General features: G+C 37.1%; 1 protein-coding gene across 3 annotated transcripts in view; it reads right to left on the reverse strand.

The window, feature by feature from the left end:
- Nucleotides 1–20,180, reverse strand: part of ZRANB3 (zinc finger RANBP2-type containing 3) — a 284,417-nt gene that overhangs the window by 122,676 nt on the left and 141,561 nt on the right. For all 3 annotated transcript variants that reach the window (XM_023730197.1, XM_023730198.1, XM_023730199.1), the window contains one exon: nucleotides 19,097–19,182. In XM_023730197.1, the coding sequence (XP_023585965.1) occupies nucleotides 19,097–19,182 (86 nt within the window). The remainder of the gene's footprint in view (nucleotides 1–19,096; nucleotides 19,183–20,180) is intronic.

A 20,180-nucleotide genomic window follows, 5' to 3' on the forward strand; every position in this document is an offset into this window, starting at 1 on the left:
CCCTTAATATTAGCATATGATGATACACAGGAAGTTATGGCCAAGAACATGCATGCTTATTCATGAAAACACGTACATACACACACACACACACACACACACACACACACAATCAACTTCTGACTTTGGGAATTACCCTGTGATTTATTTTTTTAAGTCAGGTTCCCTTGTTCCCCTTTGTAGCAATCCCTTCCTCTCATCCCCAGCTCCTGGCAACCATGGATCTGTTTTCTGTCCCTAGAGTTTCACATTTTTCCAGAACTTTGTAAAAACAGAATCATACAGCTATGCAGCCTTTTAGTCTGATTTTTTTTCATTTAGCATAATGCATTTGAAATTCATCCATATTGTTGGGTATATTTGTAGTTCACTTTTTAATTGCTGAGTAATAATCCATTATATGGATATATCAGTTTACGCATTTATCAGTTGAAGGACATTTGGGTTGTTTACAGTATTAAGTGATTATGAATAAAGCAGCTATAAACATTTGCATTCAGGTTTAGAGTGAACATATGCTTTCATTTATATCAATTAAGTACTTTGCAGCAGAATTGCTGGGTTGTATGGTAAGTGTATCTTTAACTTTATAAGACACTGCCATTCTGTTTTCCAAAGTGGCAGTACAATTCTGCATTCCCACCAGCAACACATGAGAGGTACAATTGTTCAGCATCCTTGCCAGCATTTGGTATTATCCATTTAAAAAAAATACATATTTTTACCCATTTTAAAGCATGTGTAGTAGTTTCTCATTGTGGTTTTTACTAGTATTTCTCCAATGACTCATAATGTTGAGCATCTTTTCATGTGCTTATTTGCCCCCCATAAAGCCTCTGCTGAAATCATTTAATCATTTTTTAAATTGTTTTTATTTTTTTCTTATTACTGAATTTTGAGAGTTTTATATATTCTGGAAATAAATCTTTTATGAGACATGTGCTTTACAAATATTTTCTCCTAGATTGTGGTTTGTCCTTTCATTCTTTTAACAGTGTCTTTGGAAGACCAGAAGTTTACATGGCAAAATTTGGCAAATTAATTTTATTTAGCACTTCTTTCTGTGAAAACTCTTTCAGCATGAAACTAAAGGAATTTAAAAGCTTTTAAATAATAAGAACAAAAAGAATGAAAAATGGTGAACTGAGCATAAACATTTATTCTCAATCAAAACAAGTTCAAAGGAATAAAAGCACATAAACCCATCAAGACAAAGAAAATGGAAGGGAAACAATAACAATGTTAACATATTTCCAGAAGCAGAAAAAAATTAAGACGGTAGCAAAACTGAGAAAGCCGTATACTAAGGACCTGAAGGAGGGTCTCCACAAAACTCTAGAGTGGCTCAGGAATTAAAAGCATCAAGTACCTTGAAGTTGGCGTAAGTATGGCGTGGTTGCTAAACACTCGGCCATTGGTATAAAGAATAGCTAAATGTCCAGGTTTTTCTCCATCCTATGCTACCATGTTACTATCCTTTCCAAGAAGATCAGGGTTTTATTCTGTAAAGAAACTGAACCAGGGAAGTAGCGTCTAGGGTCTTAAAAGCTTGCGAACGGCCGTCTAAAATACATTTATTGGTCCTATCACACTCAGAGCAAAGGAGAATGAAGAAAACCAGACACAAGGCATTATACTACCCTAAAGACCTAAAGGACCAAATGAAACAGAGACTCCACCAGCCTGAGACCAAAAGAACTAGATTGTGCCCAGCTACCACCAATGAATGCCCTGACAGGGAACACAACAGACAGTCCAGGATAGAGCAAGAGAAAAATGTAGAACGGAATTCAAATTCATGTAAAAAGACCAGGCTTAAAGATCTGACAGAGACTGGAGGAACCCCCAAAACTATGGCCCCCGGATGCTCTGTTAACCCAGAACTGAAACCATACCTGAAGCCCACTCTTCAAATAAAGATTAGACGGGTCTATAAAACAAAAAATAACACACGTGAGGAATATGCCTCTTAGTTCAGTCAGATGTATGAGATCAAATAGACAGCTCCTATCCAAAAGCAGGATGAGAGGGCAGGAAGGGACAGGAACTGGTCGAATGGACACAGGGAACCTGGGGTGGAAAGGGGGGAGTGTGCTGTCACATTGTGGGGACTGCAACTAATGTCACAAAACAATGTGTATAAATTTTTGAATGAGAAATTAACTTGAGCTGTAAACTTTCACCTAAAGCACAATAAAAAAAAAGAAAGAAACTGAACCAGGGGGCTGAACCTGGGGAAACGAAGGACAGTAGAAGGTACAGAGAGGTGCCATATGGAAATCTGGGGGATTGAAATAAAGTCTACATACTGAACATTATTTAATTGGCGATTCTAAAAAAAACCCATTGCCGTCAAGTCGATTCTGACTCACAGCGACCCTGTAGGACAGAGTAGAACTGCCTCATAGGGTTGCCAAGGAGCGGCTGGTGGATTTGAACTACGAACCTTCTGGTTAGCAGCCATAGCTCTTAACCACTGCACCACCAGGGCTCCAACTGAAGGTTCTAGCCAGGGCAATTAGGAAAGAAAATTAAATAAAAGACATTCAGATTAAAAAGGAAGTAAAACTCTCTTTATTTGCAGATGACATGATTCTGTGTACGGAAAATCCGAAAGAGTCCATCAAAAAACTATTAGACAATTGCTGAGACAGAGATCACAATAGAGGGTTCCAGACGGAGTGGGAGAAAGATGCAGAACAAAGTTCAAATTCACAAAAAAAGACCAGACTTACTGGTCAGACAGAGATTGGAGGAACCTCTGAGACTATGGCCCCCAGACACCCTGCTAACTCAGAACTGAAGCCACTCCCAAAGTCAACCTTTCAGCCAAAGATTAGACAGGCCTATAAAACAAACAATAACACAGGTGAGGAACATTCTTCTGAGTTCAATCAAGTATACGAGACCAAATGGACAACACCTGACCAAAAGCAAAAAAACAAGACAGGAAGGGACAGGAAAATTGGACAAATGGACACGGAGAACCCACGGTGGAAAGGGAAAGAGGGAGAGTGCTGACACATTGTGGGAATTGCAACCAATGTCACAAAACAACTTGTGTATACATTTTTGAATGAAAAACTAATTTGTGCTGGAAACTTTCACCTAAAACAATAAAAATAAAAAAAAATTAGAACTAAAAATGAGTTCAGCAAAGTTGAAGGTTAAAAGATCGATATACAAAAATTTATTGTATTTCTATATACTAGTGATGAACAGAAGCCATGGTGGCACAACGGTTAATCATTCGGCTGCTTACCAAAAAGTCAGCAGTTCAAATCCACCAGCTGTTCCCTGGAAACCCTATGTGGCAGTTCTACTCTGTCCTACAGGGTTGCTATGAGTTGGAATCGACTTGACGGGAATGGGTTTGGTCTTTTTATTTATTTATTTATTTTTTTGGTTTAGTAATGAACAACCCAAAAATAAAGTAAATGATTCCACTTAAAATAGCATCAAAAAGAATAAAATACTTAGGAATAAACTTAACAAGAGAGGTGCAAAACTTATAGGCTGGAAGTAACATAACATTGTTGAAAGAAACCAAACCCCAAAAAACCTAAACCCATGGCCATCAAGCCGATTCAGACTCATAGGGACCCCGTAGGACAGAGTAGAGTTTCCAAGGCTGTAAATCTTTATGGGAGCAGGCTGCCACATCATTCTCCAGGAATGAAACTAAAACAGACCTAAATTCATGAATCACATTATTAAAATGGCAATATGCCCCAAATTGATCTACTGATTCAATGTAACCCCTATCAAAATCCCAGCTGACCTCTTCGCAAAAATTGAGCTGATTCTAAAGATCATATAGAAATGCAAAGGACCCAGAAGAGCTAAAACAATCTTGAAAAAGAAAAACTATTATTTATTTCAGAAATAAAAGCCTTATTGGACATCACTGGAAGATGCTGCAAACAACTTATTTATTTGAAAATTGGTAAATAAAAGCGACAAAAATCAAGCATTTATCCTAACTTTTCTAAACAAACTTAGGCACTGTACGTTCAAATAGAAGATGAAGGGGAGTTTTTCTTTGTAGTGGTATGCCAACTAATAAATTAAAGAGGAAAGTTGGAATATCACCATTTTGTGATGTCTAATTATTTAATAAGGAGCCCTGGTGGTACTATGGTTAAGTGCTCAGCTGCTAATCAAAAGGTCAGCAGTTCAAACCCACCAGTCACTCCAAAGGAGAAAGATGGGGCAGTCTGCTTCTGAAAAGATTAGTCTTGGAAACCCTATGGGGCAGCTCTATTCTGTCCTATATGATTGCTGAGTTGGAATTGACTTCAGGGCAAGAAGTTTGGTGGTTTTTTTTGGTATGTACTGAGCATCGACAGCTACTAATGTCTTAAAAAGAAAGGCTATAGATATTATGGGACTCCTAAAGGGGAGAAAAAGAGCCCTAGTGGCATAATGGTTAAGTACTCGGCTGCTAACCAAAAGATTGGCAGTATGAACTCACCAGTCGCTCTGCAGAAGAAAAGACCTGGTGATCTGCTCCCCAGACTTCAGCCTAGGAAACCCTACGAGGCAGTTCTACTCTGTCCTACAGTGTTGCTATGAGTCAGAATGGACTCCACAGCACACAACAATGGCAATGGGAAAACACAACCTTGCTTATAAAGTATAATTGACAAAAAATTTGAATCTGAATCTGTTCAAGTCTCTAGATGTAAATCCTGATATAGAAATATAGAGGACAGAAGAATACGTTAAACAATCTATGAGAATGCAAGCAGCAAAATCCCGATTATAGAAACAATTTGGCTTCTTTAACAATTAAAAAATAAATAAAATAATGACATAGAGGAGAAATCTAGAGTTTCAGAGATACTTAAAAGACATATCAATCATTTGCAAAGTGTGGGCCTTATTTGGGTACTGATTCAAACAAACTGGGGTTGGGAGGTAATTGTGGAAAAAAACAAACAAACAAAACAAAACTGTAAAAATTATGATATTCACAAAACAACTGGGAATTTGAACAGGGAGTAGATTTTTTGAAGGTATTAAGGGATTATTGTTAATTTTACTCTTTTTGGGTGTGATAAATAAGGAAGACCAAAGAAGAATCAATGCCTTTGAATGATGGTGTTGGCGAAGAACATTTAATATACTATGGACTGCCAGAAGAACGAACAAATCTGTCTTGGAAGAAGTATAGCCAGAATGCTCCTTAGAAGCAAGGATGGCAAGACTTCATCTCATGTACTTTGGATATGTTATTAAAAGGGACCAGTCCCTGGAGAAGGACATCATGCAGTAAAGTAGAGGGTCAGCAAAAAAGACGAAGACTCTTAAGGAGATGGATTGACACAACGGCTGCAACAATGGACTTAAGTACAACAACGATTGTGACGATGGCACAGGACCAGGCAGTGTTTCTGTCTGTTGTACATAGGGTCACTATAAGTCAGAACCGAATGAGGGCACCTAACAACAACAGATGTGATAATGGTATTTAGTTCATTATGCTTTGAAAAAAAAGAAATCTTACCCATTAGCAATATATACTGAAATATTTTATAGATAAAACATGACGTCTAGTATTTGCTTCGAAATAACACAGGGTAGAGGGGGATATAGTAAAAACAAAGCTGGCCATGAGTTGATAATTGCTGAAGCTGGGTTATGGGAGCATGGTGGATTCATTATACTGTCATGCCTACTTTTGCATATATTGAAATTTTTCCAAAATAAAAAGATAAAAAGAGGAATGAAGAATAAACTAGAAACAAAAATCGTAAATCAAGGAATTAGGGGATGCAGTAGAGCAGAATGGCAAAAGAAAATCTGGGATGGCAGCTGTGCACCATGCCTAAAGAAAAACAGGTCAGACTGGAGCAGAACAGAAGGCTGTGGGAGTGAGGTCTTCAGGGAGGGGGGAAAAAAAGGATTATCTATGTGCTTGTGTGTTTTTAAGACCTGTTGGAGTTTGCCAGATCAGCTGGAGTCTTTGAGGATAAAAGAAAAAAAAAAAAAGTGATGACTATATAGAAAACTAAATAGATGGGGGAAAAAGGGAAATAATTAATTATAAGATAAACAAAAAGTTGACCAAGAAATGAACTATCTTTGAATTACTAAAAGTAAAGGAAAAATAAAAGCTTATAAAGGCAATGGTAAAGCATGGGACAAGGTGATGCTAAGTGAGCATTAGATTCCTGCACAGAGTTACAGCTAAACCAGTTGCCACTAAGCAACACTGACTCATGGCGACCCCAAGTGTGTCTGAGTAGAAAGAACTGTGCTCCGTATGGTTTTCAATGGCTGATTTTTCAGAAGTATATGGCCAGTCCTTTCTTCCAAGGTGCCACTGGGTGGATTCGAACCTCCAACATTTTGGTAGCAGCCAAGTGCTTTAACCATTTGCACCACCCAGGGATTTTAGCATTACAGCTAGGCTAGGTTAAAACTGTGCAATAATTATTAGGTATAAGGACAAGGGTAGAAATAAAGACAACATGGAAACAATTTACTTGTTAGTAAAGTAAGATTATGGTGATGTTTTTCCTTTCCACTTTTACTGTTACAGTGCTACTATATGTAAGCATATTTTAAAAGTTCTTACTCCTATTAGGCCAAAATCTACCTTGTTATTAAGTGCCACTCCTTGATACTAGTTTTGCCCTCTGGGGTCACAAAGACAAAGACCAATTCCTTTAAAACAAGACAGATTTTTAAATATTTAAAGACCGATTCCCTCTATGTCTTCTCTTTTTCAAATTCCTACAAAGAGGAAGCATCATGTCTTACTCATCTTCATATCGCCAGCAGCTCTTAAATAATGTCTTAAGTATAGTGGGCAATCAATAATATTAGACATTTGTAGAGCTGAATATGAGGTCCCCTCATAGTCCTGGTCACCCTTTGACAGCTTTGCTGTCATTTGTTACCATGCTACTTAAAATATGACTTTTCATTCCCTCCCAGTTCCTTGTATTCCTTGTTCTCCAATGACCTTCTTCAATCTATCATTCCACTCCCGTGGTTATAACCCAGTCCTGAAAAACAGCTCTATTTCTTAAATAAAGACATTTCACTCTCTACTACCCCCATCCTTCTAGCCCACTTTTTCGATTACATCAACTATATCTTCATGATTTTATCAGGACTTTTCAGTCATGACTTCTCCATTTTCTCCATATGCGATATCCTTCCTGTCTTCACATCCTTCCTTGGCCCATTTTGATCTCCGAGTTCGTACTGTAACTTTATTCTTAACAGTATAGTCTAAATTCCCTTGTCCCACAGTCCACGCATTACAAGCTGCTGGGAAAAAAAAACAAAAAAAAAAAAACCAATCTTGGGTGAATCCACTATAAGCCTTTTTCAAGCCTGTACCCAGGCCGCTGGGTGTTGCCAATGAAACCATACCTCAGGGCAGACTGGTTCCACCATAAAATCTAGGGTGCTGATCTCAACCTGGCTCTCAGTGCTGCCTAACAATCCTGTCACACTAACCTGGTAATCTCATTCCCTCATTTGGCAAAGTTTCAAACCACGTGAATTTCCATCAAACCTTTAATCGTTCACGTTTCCATTTCTCTGAACACATGCCTGTGCTTCTCATTTCACACAGAACATATAAGCCAACAGATGCATATTCCCTCAACTCTCTGCCACTCCAGAAACTTCGGTATATTCCCAATAATACACGACTATGCACTAATAAAAAAGAACGAGAAAGTTCTTTTTATATACAAAAAAAGGACAAATAGCAAAGTACAAAATAATGTTTGGTACGGATTAAATTGTGTCCCCCTAAAATGTGAATCAACTTGGCTAGCCTATGATTCCCAGTATTGTTTGGTTGTCCACCATTTTGTGATCTGATGTGATCTTATGAGCTGTACATTCTAACTTCTATGATGTTAATGAAGCAGGATTAGAGGTAGTTATGTTAATGAGGGAGGACTCAATCTATAGGATTAGGTTGTATGTTGAGTCAACCTATTTTGAGATATAGAAGAAAAAAGCAAGCAGAGAATATGGGGACCTCATGCCACCAAGAATGAAGCAGCAGGAGGGGAGTGTATCCTTTGGATCTGAGGTCTCTGCGCTGAGAAGCTCCTTGACCAGAGGAAGATTGATGACAAGGACCTTCCCCTGGAGCTGACACAGAGAGAAAGCCTTCACCTGGAGCTGGCGCCCTGAATTCAGACCTCTGGTCTCCTAGACTGTGAGAGAATAAAGTTCTGTTTGTTAAAGCCATCCACTTGCGGTATTTCTGTTATAGCAGCACTAGATAACTAAGAAAACGTTTATAATATACACTGTGCATAAATATGCATATAGTCTGGGAAAAGATATTATTAAAAACTACAAATAGTTTCCTCTAGGGAAGGGAACTGAGGTGAAAGGGAGATTTGTCAATGTATGTACTCTTTTATAGGTTTAGAATGTACATACTGTTTTAAAGATCTGAGATGTGAGACATTTGCAAATGGAATAGACATGACTTCTATTTGGTCATGGGTAAGAAAACTGAATACAACAGTGGTGACATCAAAGTCCAGTGCAATTCCATAAAAGATTATGTCTTGATGTTGACAATGACTCTTGAATTAATACTCTTTGGGAACGGCTATAAATACATCTAATGTGTATTATGAACCAGCACTTTACATTTCTTAAAAATTTAGACAACCAATTCTCCTAAAAAGTAGAACCGACACGAAGTATCAGTGGCAAAGAAAGTTCAGAAAATTTGATAAATTACTACTAAGATAAGCTGGGATAGTCTTAACCTTTAAGCATGACTTCAGGGATGACAAACATGTCTTCACAGCATGCCTTTTGAAGGTGGATGCTGATAACAAGATGCTTGGCTGGATTATCTATGTGTCCTCTTTTTCTATGTAAATAACCCAGCCAAACACATTGCCCTCCAGTTGATTCTGACTCGCAGTGACCCTATAAAACCAAAACAACAGCAATAAAAACAAAACCATTGCCACTGAGTCGATTCCGGCTCATACTGACCCTACAGGACAGAGTAGAACTGGCCCATACAGTTTCCAAGGAGCGGCTGGTGGATTTGAACTGCCGACCTTTTGGTTAGCAGCCAAATGCTTAACCACCGCGCCACCAGGACTCCTTCCTATGTAAAGGAATACTTATTAAAGTTGCCATTCCCTAAGTCTTGTTTACTGCCAGGAAATATTAAAAAAAAAAGTAAGTGAAAGTCAGATATAGGGAAAACCATTTAACCTTCCCAGGTGCCTATAAAATGAGATTGATGGGAAGGGGGTGGAGGGAGGGCTGGATGACCTTTAAAGTTTTTTCTAGCTCTAAAAATTGAGCACTCAGTTTGCTAATGGTTGGCAACTGAATGTGCTGCCTTCTCCAAATCATATTTGTATTTATAGCTTCCTCTAAATAAAATCCAGTAAAGTGAGTGATGTAAGGTATTTTCGACATGGCATGTGTGGGTTGATTAAAACTTTCTCTATACCTCTCAAACCAAACCAGGTAGTTGGTTATCTATACCTTGATTTCTCATCTCCAGATCACATTTGCATTAGTATACCTCTGTTTGCTATCACTTAGGTATGTATTATGGATTGAAATGTATCCCCCCAAAATGTGTGTCAACTTGGTTAGGCCATGATTCCTAGTACTGTGTGGCTGTCCTCTATTCTGTGATCTGATGTAATTATCCAATGTGTTGTAAATCCTAACCTCTGTGATGTTACTAAGGCAGGATTGGAGGCATTTATGTTAATGAGTCAGGACAATCTACAGGATTAGGTAGTATCTTAAGTCAATGTCTTTTGACATATGAGAGAGAAGCCAGCAGAGAAGAGAAGGACCTCCTACTATCAAGAAAGAAGAGCCAGGAGCAGTGAGCATCCTTTGGACCGGGGGTCCCTGTGCTGAGAAGCTCCTAGAACAGGGGAAGATTGATGACAAGGACCTTCCCCCAGAGTGAACAGAGACAAAAAGCCTTCCCCTGGAGCTGGCGCCCTAAATTCAGACTTCTAGCCTCCTAAACTGTGAGAGAATAAATTTCTGTTTGTTAAAGCCATCTCCTTGTGGTATTTCTGTTACAGAGGCAGTAGATAACTAAAATAATATGTAATAAACTTTATAAAGGCAAAATTATATTTTCCTGCTCAAGCTTCACTTAACTTTATTTTGAAAACATTCATGACATTTCAAGTATAAAATATGAGCCTAGTACTGATAACTAACCATAATTTGCATTCTGTAAAATTATAGTGTGAAAATAACACCTTCACAGAATCAAAACATTATGGAAAAACATGCAATATTCCATAGACTAACTCAAAATGGTAGGAAGCGTCTTTATCTGAATCAGAATCTACAGAATCATAGTGTTTTCAGGGTAAAGAAATAAAGGAATAACATAAAACTTTTGAAATGGAACCTGGAAGAAAATGCATTTTGGAAAACATGATATTAATCTTGAAAAGGCTTTCTCTAGAAACAGGAAATAGAACACAATCTCCACAATCATAAAGATTTTCCAAAGATAAATCTCTTTTTGCATTAATAAGCAATGAATGGACAGGTATATACTTTTATTGTAATATGACAAGTCCTAATCAGAAAACCAAAAAAGAAATGCTTACTGACCACTTAGATTTTTCTATTTGCCCAAAGGTAAATTCAGTAAATATGTTTGTCTTATGTAGGCAAACTTTTGGCATTTATAATCTATAAGAATTGTGAGTAAGGGCTCTCCAACAATACTTGGTAGAATGTCAGAAAGTCCTACAATGAGAAAAAATGAATATTTAGGAATGCTTTATCAGTAACCATGACTTTGGTCTGCAAGGAAGTGATAATCTGAATTATGGTCGCTTAAATAAAAAGGAAATTTATTATCACACATAACAGGAAACTCAGAGGCCAGGCAAGTTCCTGATTGGTTGACACCCAGGCAACTCTCCACTGTGCCATCCATAGAGCTGGCCTCATCTAAGCCTGGTATCTCACATGATCATAAAACAACTGCTAGCAGCAAGTGGGGCAACATGCTTCCTTGTTCATACCCAGCTTGAAAGCAAGCTTGGAATAAAGCCCTTCCCTTCAGTATATTTAGAACAAGACCAATCCTGGCCCAGTAACATGCCATAAGCTAACTGGCTTAGACTGACCAGAATCCACCAGTGAAACAGGATATAGGGTTAATTATCCCTGAGTCTTATGAATATGTATATATTCATAAATCAAGATTCTGTTTGGAAGGCGGAAGGAGGGTAGGCAACTAACAGTGTTAAAAACAGATGCTACTGTTGACTTCTGAGTAGACGGAACATTAAATTGTGGAACTGTATGAAAGGATAACTGTAATCTGTATTTCTATGCATTGTTAAAAAAAATCACTTGGTAAAGACTAACGAATTATCACTCTGGTCAAACCAGCATGCAAGTGGATTTATAATATAGTAAAAACTGATTTTAGCATATTAACTAAGTTCTACAGTTACCAAAAAAATGAAACTAAAACTTATTTTCATCATGTAATCATCTCACCCCAAGTCACAAAACTACATCAACTTAAATTTCTTAATACATACACATTAGCCAAATTATACTACAGTTTTTACAAATTTTTATTTTATATAGAAGTAGTAAAATAAATGTTATAGTGTCAGCGATATAAAAACTTTTCTTAGTAGTTCATTCACTATAAGAGGAATCCCTGTATTGCTCATGATTTAAGCACAGGATGAAAAAAACAAAGGCTTTCAGTTGGGAAAGACTATCCAAGTCACTCAGTCCAACCCTATATATTCAGAGAGCTCCATATCTAAATTATAAGACATCCTTCTCCAAGACATTTGTGATACTCATTTTTTAATGCTACATCAATTTTCAACAGCAGTTTTAAGATATATTTGAGTAATTCCATCAGCTTGGGTACCACCTGTGAAACTTAGCAAATGAATGCCATTACCCATGTCATGAATTACAGGTTAAGAAAAAACAGGTCTAGCACTCAATGATTCAACAAACTTTGAATATCATGTGGCAGGCACTGTGCAAGCCACTGGGAATATAACATTGAACACGACAAAAGTTCTGCCCTCAAGAAGCTTATAGCTAGCGATTCGCTCCATTGCAGAACACAATGCAGGCCATGCTCCCCAACACACTAATCGCATAACAATGATAAGTGCTCTCTTGTTATAAATCCCCCACTAAGTTGTATACTCACACTAAAGCTGAATAGTTGAACTAACAGCCTGCAAACTGGGCTCCACAGTGTCCCCCCGGCTTCTATACAGAGCCTCAGAGGCCGTCCGTTGGGTGGAAAGAGAAGAAAAAGAAGGGAGGCTGCAGAAGATGAGCTAGAATATCCCCCATTTTTGCTGTAACTCGAGCAATTACTAGTGTTTTTGGCTTTCTTTTTAAATTACAATTATTAATTTTTTGAAAACATATAGTATAAAATATGAAAAGAACAGCAAGATAAAATGAAAAATAAGTCTCTTGTCTACCTCATCCCAAAACCAATCAGTTAGCACATTGAGGGGAAGTCTGTGTGTGCGTATAAACACTTAAAAAACAAAAACAAAAGATAACACAACACACTGTTCAACAATTTCCTTTTTAAAAAAAAATAATATATCTTTGTTATCAATACATGTAGAATTGCATCCTTCTTTTCAAATACTGCATATTATTCCGTTGTATGGATGTGCTGTAATTTATATTGATTTGGTTGTTGCCAACCACTTATTATTTACTATGTGGTTTTAAATATGCATATACATGTATTGTAAAAATATACATATGTATATGTATTTGTACATAACACTTAAGTGTGAAAAATATATGAACAATTGGATGGATAAACTTGAATTTTTATTGCTGAGTCAAGTGCATGTGCTCTTAAAATTTTGATAGATGTAGCCAAATTGCCTTCAGTAGATGGTATATCCATTATATTCCTTCCAATAATGTAAGAGTGCATGTTTCCTCATATGCTCACTGACATAGTGTTTTATTAAACTTTCCAGTTTTTGCAATATAATAGTTGAAAAACTGGTGTTTCAATTTGTGTAGTTTCCCTAGGTTTATCTTTGAAAGCAGTGACATGTTCATCTTGATCTTCCTCTATATATGCAGATTCATTCTGGTTAAATTTCCTTTTTTTTTTTCCTTCTTACTTTCTATACCTCAGGAGTGACTTCGGTACTGAGAAAAAGGGTGGCTGGGGGCCATACTCTTGGGGTTTCTCCAGTCTCTGTCAGACCAGCAAGTCCGGTCTTTTTCTGTGAGTTAGAATTTTGTTCTACATTTTTCTCCAGCTCTGCCCGGGACCCTCTATTGTGATCCCTGTCAGAGCAGTCGGTGGTGATAGCTGGGCACTATCTAGCTGTGCTGGACTCAGTCTGGTGGAGGTTGTGGCAGTTGTGGTTGTATGTGCTATTTTCTAAAGGGGAGACTTCAAATTTTTATGCAGTCAAAGTACAGCAACTGGTGTCTATTTGCCCGGAACAACACAGGAAGAAAGAGTCAGGAATAGGAAGAAGATACGGAATTTGTGGTTAATTGCTTCCATGAACAACTGTCTTTTGCCATGAGACCAGAAGAACTAGTTGGTGTCTGGCTACTGTTACTGAACATTTTGATCAAAGATTCCATAGAGGAATCCTGATCAAAAGGGACAAAATGCAGAACAGAATTTCAAATTCTCATGGAATCCAGGCTTCCTGGAGCCATGAAAGTTGGATGAACTATTGAAACTATCATCCTGAGATAATCTTTAAACCTTAAAACAAAAATATCCCCTGAAGTCTTCTTAAACCAAATATTAGTTTAGCTTAACTAGTAAAAAAATGTCTGCCTTGAGCATTATGCTCTTTTAAGAACTATCTATATGAGGTCAAATTGACAATAACAACTTGAAAGATTAGATAGGAACCTTAGAGGACAGTGAATTTATATTAATCGGGGAGGAACAACTCAGAAAAGTTGAGGGTGAGAATGGTTACACAACTCGAAGAATGTAATCAATGCCACTAAATGGTACACGTAGAAACTGTTTTGCTGTGTATATTCTTAACAATAACAAATAAAAATTATGTATAAAAAATTTTTATGCAGTCAAATGTACCCAGCTTTAATGCTTTCCTAGTCTAAAGTTATAAAAGAATTCCTCCATGTTTTATTTAATAATGTTTAAATATTTGATTCATTTAGAACTTATTTTGATGCAAGAAGAAGGGAAAGAATCCTTCTCCCTTTTCTCAATACTCTAGTCAATATACAAAGTCACTATACCCAAAAGAAATGGTCAACGTTCAGCTACTTCAGGAATTGGATCAGGATCAGGAACTGATGGTACTGAAGGGAGAATTCCAAGTTGCACTGAAGACACTGGTGAAAAACAAGTCTCCAGGAATTGATGGAATACTACCCATTGAGATGTTTCAACAAGTGGGATGTCGTGCTGGAAGTGCTCACTCTTTTGTACCAAGAAACCTGGAAGACAGCTACCTGGCCAACTGACTGGAAGAGATCCATATTTATGCCTACTCCATAGAAATGTGATCCAAATGAATGTGGAAATTATCGAACAATATCATTAATATCACACGCAAGTAAAATTTTGCTGAAGATCATTCAAAAGTGGCTGCAGCAGTACATTGACAGGAAACTTGCAGAAATTCAAGCTGGATTCAGAAAATAATGTGGAACCAGGGATACCACTGCTGATGTCAGATGGATCCTGGCTGAAAGCAATGAATACTAGAAAGGTGTTTACCTGTGTTTTATTGACTATGCAAAGACATTCGACTATGTGAGTTGTAACAAATTATGGATAACACTGAGGAGAATGGGAATTCCAGAACACTTAATTGTGCTCATGAGGAACCTGGACATAGATGAAGAGGCAGTCATTCAAAGAGAACAAGGGGATGCTGTGTGGTTTAAAGTCAGGAAATGTGTGCGTCACGGTTGTGGCCTTTCACCATACTTATTCAATCTGTATGCTGAGCAAATAATCAGAGAAGCTGGGCTATATGAAGAACAGGGCATGAGGCCTGGAGGAAGACTAATTAACAACCTGCATCATGCAGATGATACAACCTTGCTTGCTGAAAGTGAAGACGACTTGAAGCACTTACTGAGGAAGATCAAAGACCACAGCCTTCAGTATGGATTACGCCTCAACAGAGAGAAAACAAAAATCCTCACAACTGGACCAATAAGCAACATCATGATAAACGGAGAAAAGATTGAGGTTGTCAAGGATTTCATTTTACTTGGATCCACAATCAACACCCATGGAAGCAGCAGTCAAGAAATCAAAAGACACATTGCATTAGGAAAATCTGCTGCAAAAGACCTCTTTAAGGTGTTGAAAAGCAAAGGTGTCACCTTGAAGACTAAGGTATGCCTGACCCAAGCCATGGTGTTTTCAATCACCTCATATGCATGTGACAGCTGGATGATGAATAAGAAAGACTGAAGAAAAACTGATGCCTTTGAATTGTGGCGTTGGTGAAGAATATTGAATATATCATGGACTGCCAAAAGAACAAGCAATCTGTCGTGGAAGAAGTATGATCAGAACACCCCTTAGAAGCAAGGATGGCGACACTATGTCTCACATACTTTGTAAAGTAGAGGGTCAGCGAAAAAGAGGAAGACCCTCAAGTAGATGGGCTGACACAGTGGCTGCAACAATGGGCTTAAGCATAACGATTGTAAGGATGGCACAGCACCGGACAGTGTTTCGTTCTGTTGTACGTAGGGTCGCGATGAGTCGGAACCAACTGGATGCCACCTAACAACAACAACAAGTCTTCATAATTCTCTTGATAATTCTTGCCTGTTTTATTTATTTATTTTTAAATGATATTTAGGATCAATTTTCTGATTCTAAGAGAAAGGTCTTCTAATTTTGCTGGATGCATTACATCTATAGACATAAATTCAGGCAAAAGTAAAATCTTCATAATACCAAGTCTTCTCATTAATAAAAGCATATGTCTTTTTATTGCTTTTGTCTTCTTTTATGTCCTTCAGTTGTATTTTTAGATTTTCAACTTATAGATAGATATTGCTATATTATAAGTTTATTGTTCAGGGGTATATTTTTTGTTGTCACTGGAAATAGGATTTTTTCTTTCATTTTATTTTAAAATTAGTAATCTGTGTACAAAAAAGACAACTGACTTTTCAGTATTAAGTTTGTACTCGAATACACACACATATATGTATAAACCCTAAAATTATTAAAAACTTTAATCAAGTGACTTTTTATATGAAGATGAAGACATAAGTTTTTCCTATTCATTATTAACTTGGTGTACTGAGTTGAATAGTGTTCTCCAAAAATTCGTGTCTGCCTGAAAATTCATAATGTGACTGTAACTGGAAATAAGGTCTATGCAGTGTAATCAGTTAAGATGTGGTCATAATGGATAAGGGTGGGTCCTCAATCTCTGACTGGTGTCCTTAGGTAAAGACACAGAAATGTAGAGAACAGATGGCCATAAGAAAACAGGGGCAGAAACTGGAGTGATACAGCTACAAACCAAAGAATAGCAAGGACTGTAATCACTAGCAGAAACCCTGGTGGCATAGTGGTTAAGAGCTACAGCTGCTAACCAAAAGGTCGGCAGTTTGAATCCCCCAGGCGCTCCTTGGAAACCCTACGGGGCAGTTCTACTCTGTCCTATAGGGTCACTATGAGTCAGAATCGACTTGATGGCAATAGGTTGGGTTTTTGGGTTATAACCACTAGTAGCTGGAAGAGGCAAGGAAGAATTGTTCCTTAGAGCCTTCAGAGAAAGCATGGCGTTGCCGACACCTTGATTTCAGACTTCTAGCTTCCAAAACAGTGAGAAAATAAATTTCTATGTTTTAAACCACCCAGTTTGTGGTAATTTTTTACAGCAGCACTAGAAAACACATGGCTAATTATATTAATGTGGAGGCAGTGGTGGTTTAGTGGTAGAATTCTCGCCTTCCATGTGGGAGACCTGTGTTTGATTCCCAACCAATGCACCTCATGTGCAGATACCACTCATCTGTCAGTGGGGGCTTATGTGTTGCTATGATGCTGAACAGGTTTCAGCAGAGCTTCCAGACCAAGGCAAACTAGGAAGAAAGGTTTGGCAATCTACTTCTGAAAATCAGCTGAAAAAAGCCCTACAGATCACAACTGGACAGCCTTTCCTGCTGTTGTGTACGGGGTTGTCATGAGTAAGGACCAACTGGACAACAGTTAACAACAACAACAAAGTATATTAATACATTTCCTAATATTAACCATGCTTGCATTCCTGATATGAATTCTATTTGCGTATAGCTAATATCTTTTTATGAGTTGCTGGATTCTACTTGTTAATATTGCAGATTTCTGCAATTATGGATAGAAATGGTCTCTAGCTTTCTTTTTTGATGTTATTTCGTCTGATTTTCGTATCAGCATTAGACTACCTTCATACAAACAATTGGAAGGATTCTTTCTATCTCTGTACTCTGGGAACCTTTAAAAAGCATGAGAGCACCATGACCACATGGGGTTATTTGAGAATTATAGAAACAAAAAAGAAAAACGAAAAACAGATAGATTGGGAAAAAACACAAGTATCACAAAGAGCTAATTTCCATAATACATAAAGATTTCAAATATATCAATAAGATAAAAGGCAATAAACTTAACAGAAAGTACTACATGTTTACACAAATAACGTGTGCCTTCTATGTTTGTTTGCCCGCCATGCCCTCTCCCCGCAAGGTATTTTCATAAGCATGCTATGCTAATTTTTTATAGCATCATGTAAAAAAATTGGCATAGTGGCACTTATGAAAATACCTCACAGGGGGAGGGTGCAGGTGGCAAACAAATCTAGAAGATGTGCGTTACTGCGTAAAAACACGGTAGAGCATAGGACATAAATAGGTAATCAACAGAAAGGGAAATGCAAATAACTCTTCAATGTATGAAAAAATGCTCAACTGCATTTAATAGCATAATAAGATAAATATGTATTAAAACTACTAGTAGGCTGGCAGGGATAAAATAGTTTATATTTCAACATGTTGGCAAGGTGCTGGGAAACCAGGTAGTTTTATACACTGCTGGTAGAAATATAAATTGGTATGACTTCTGTGGAGCATGATTTGGAAAAATTTATAAAACATAAAAATGCACATGCCCTTTCACCTAGCAATTTCGCTTCTATAAATTTATCTAATAGATTTATTTCCCTGTGTATGATATGAAATATTAAAATAGCTAATAATTATTGAGTGCTCTCTGAGGCAGGCAAAATTACTTTCTGATTTCAGAACTGAAAAATCGTAAGGTATGGGGAGGTAGAGTTATTTGCCTAAAATGACACATCTGCTAAGCAGTGGATGTGAAAAACAAAACACAAGTAGGTTTGCTCCAGATTCCTGTGCTGTTAACCATTACAGTATACTACCTTACAACATGTGCAATGATATTTATTGCTGCACTGTACACAACAGCATATATTACAAACAAACATGTATTAATAGATTGCAGATATTTCACCCACACAGTGAAATACTATGCAGCATTTAAAAAGATTGTCTAACCTCTTTCAGTAACTGATACAGAAGGATCTCCAATACATATTAGTTGAAGAAAGCAAACTGCTGAACGTGTAGATTATGCTACTATATATGTAGACATAAAATGAAATAATATAATATGTATATAACCACATGTGCGTGCTTCTTTATGCATAGAATATTTCCAGAATGATATACAAGAAACTGCCAAAATTGGTTACCAAGGAAGGGAAATAGTTGACTGACAGACAGGGATAGAAGGGACACCTACTTTCTACTTTTGTCCAATGTGTATTTTATCTCATCAGTAAAAATATATTCAATAATTTCAAAAATAAAATAAGTGGGAAGAAAAAATAAAAATAAAGAAAAATTTTGCTGTTATCTATTCCTTTTATATACAGGTAATTCACACAAAAATTTATTTCTAGAAATTATTCCACTGCTAACACAAGCTTGAAAAACACTGGACCAAAGAATGACTAATAAAGCTTAATGTTCATGGTAAATACGTGATATAAAGCTTATAGAAAATAGTTTGTCTTACCTGATATGTGCATTACAATATCTCTTGGAATAGTCGGTCCATGTTCCAAACTTTTGTGGAAAGAGAGCTTCGATCTGCATGAAAAGCTGTAATGAAACAATTGTTCTTAATATGTTGTGATATTTTCAAGTAAACCAATATTACTTTGAGAAAACCAGTTAATAAAATAGTAAAAAGTGAAAAAGAAAATCTACCTCTTCTTCCTCAAGGCCCCTCCCTCCCCTTCACCTCCAAATGCTGCCATCCAATTTTTCAGGGATAATTGCTATATGTTTCTTTAAAATATAGCTATATATTTTCTATGCCTATATAATCATTTGCAAATATTCACTTTTACTCATACGAATAGGATCATATTATACATACTGTTCATATTATACATATACCCACTCCTCACTTATTGGCATGGTTATGCTCCAAAGACCAGGTCATTATGCAAAAATTGGCATTATGTGAAAATTAAGGATGACCATATCCGATCACAAAATGGAGGATGACTATATCGTTACATAACTGCCAAATTCCAGTGGAGAATCAAAGAGTTAAAAAGAGATTACAGCCTAGAAAACCCTATGGGGTAGTTCTACTCTGTCACGTAGGGTCATTATGAGTCGAAATCAACTCGACGTCACCTAACAACAATAACAGCATCTAAGTACTGTTACATGTATCTCAGAAGAGTTCCAGGGTGGAGTTCAAAAGCAGAACACAAGTAATACTGGTAGAGGTGGGATGAGAATAACTGTTTTCCAGGCATAGCTTAATAATTAATAATAATAATGGTTACTATATATTGAGTGCTTACTAAGTGCCAGGACACAAGGTTTGGTACTTTCAGAGAAATATTTCCTTTAATTCTCTCACAACTACCCTACAAGACACCAAGCCCATATTTTTTCTACTACCTAGTGTTAATTAATAGACAGGGCCTCCCTAGGAAACACTCAAACTCATCCATAATTTCTCCTTTCCATACCCCACCTACCTCCTCTTAGAGTAATAAAAGCTAAATGGGTATCAAGCAAATGCCTTGTTTCTCCATTCTAAGTAGATGGTTGATCTGGTCTGCATAAAAGCTCTAGTT

The sequence above is a fragment of the Trichechus manatus genome, unplaced genomic scaffold (assembly GCF_000243295.1).
Source record: "Trichechus manatus latirostris isolate Lorelei unplaced genomic scaffold, TriManLat1.0 scaffold00033, whole genome shotgun sequence".
Classification (NCBI taxonomy): domain Eukaryota; kingdom Metazoa; phylum Chordata; class Mammalia; order Sirenia; family Trichechidae; genus Trichechus; species Trichechus manatus.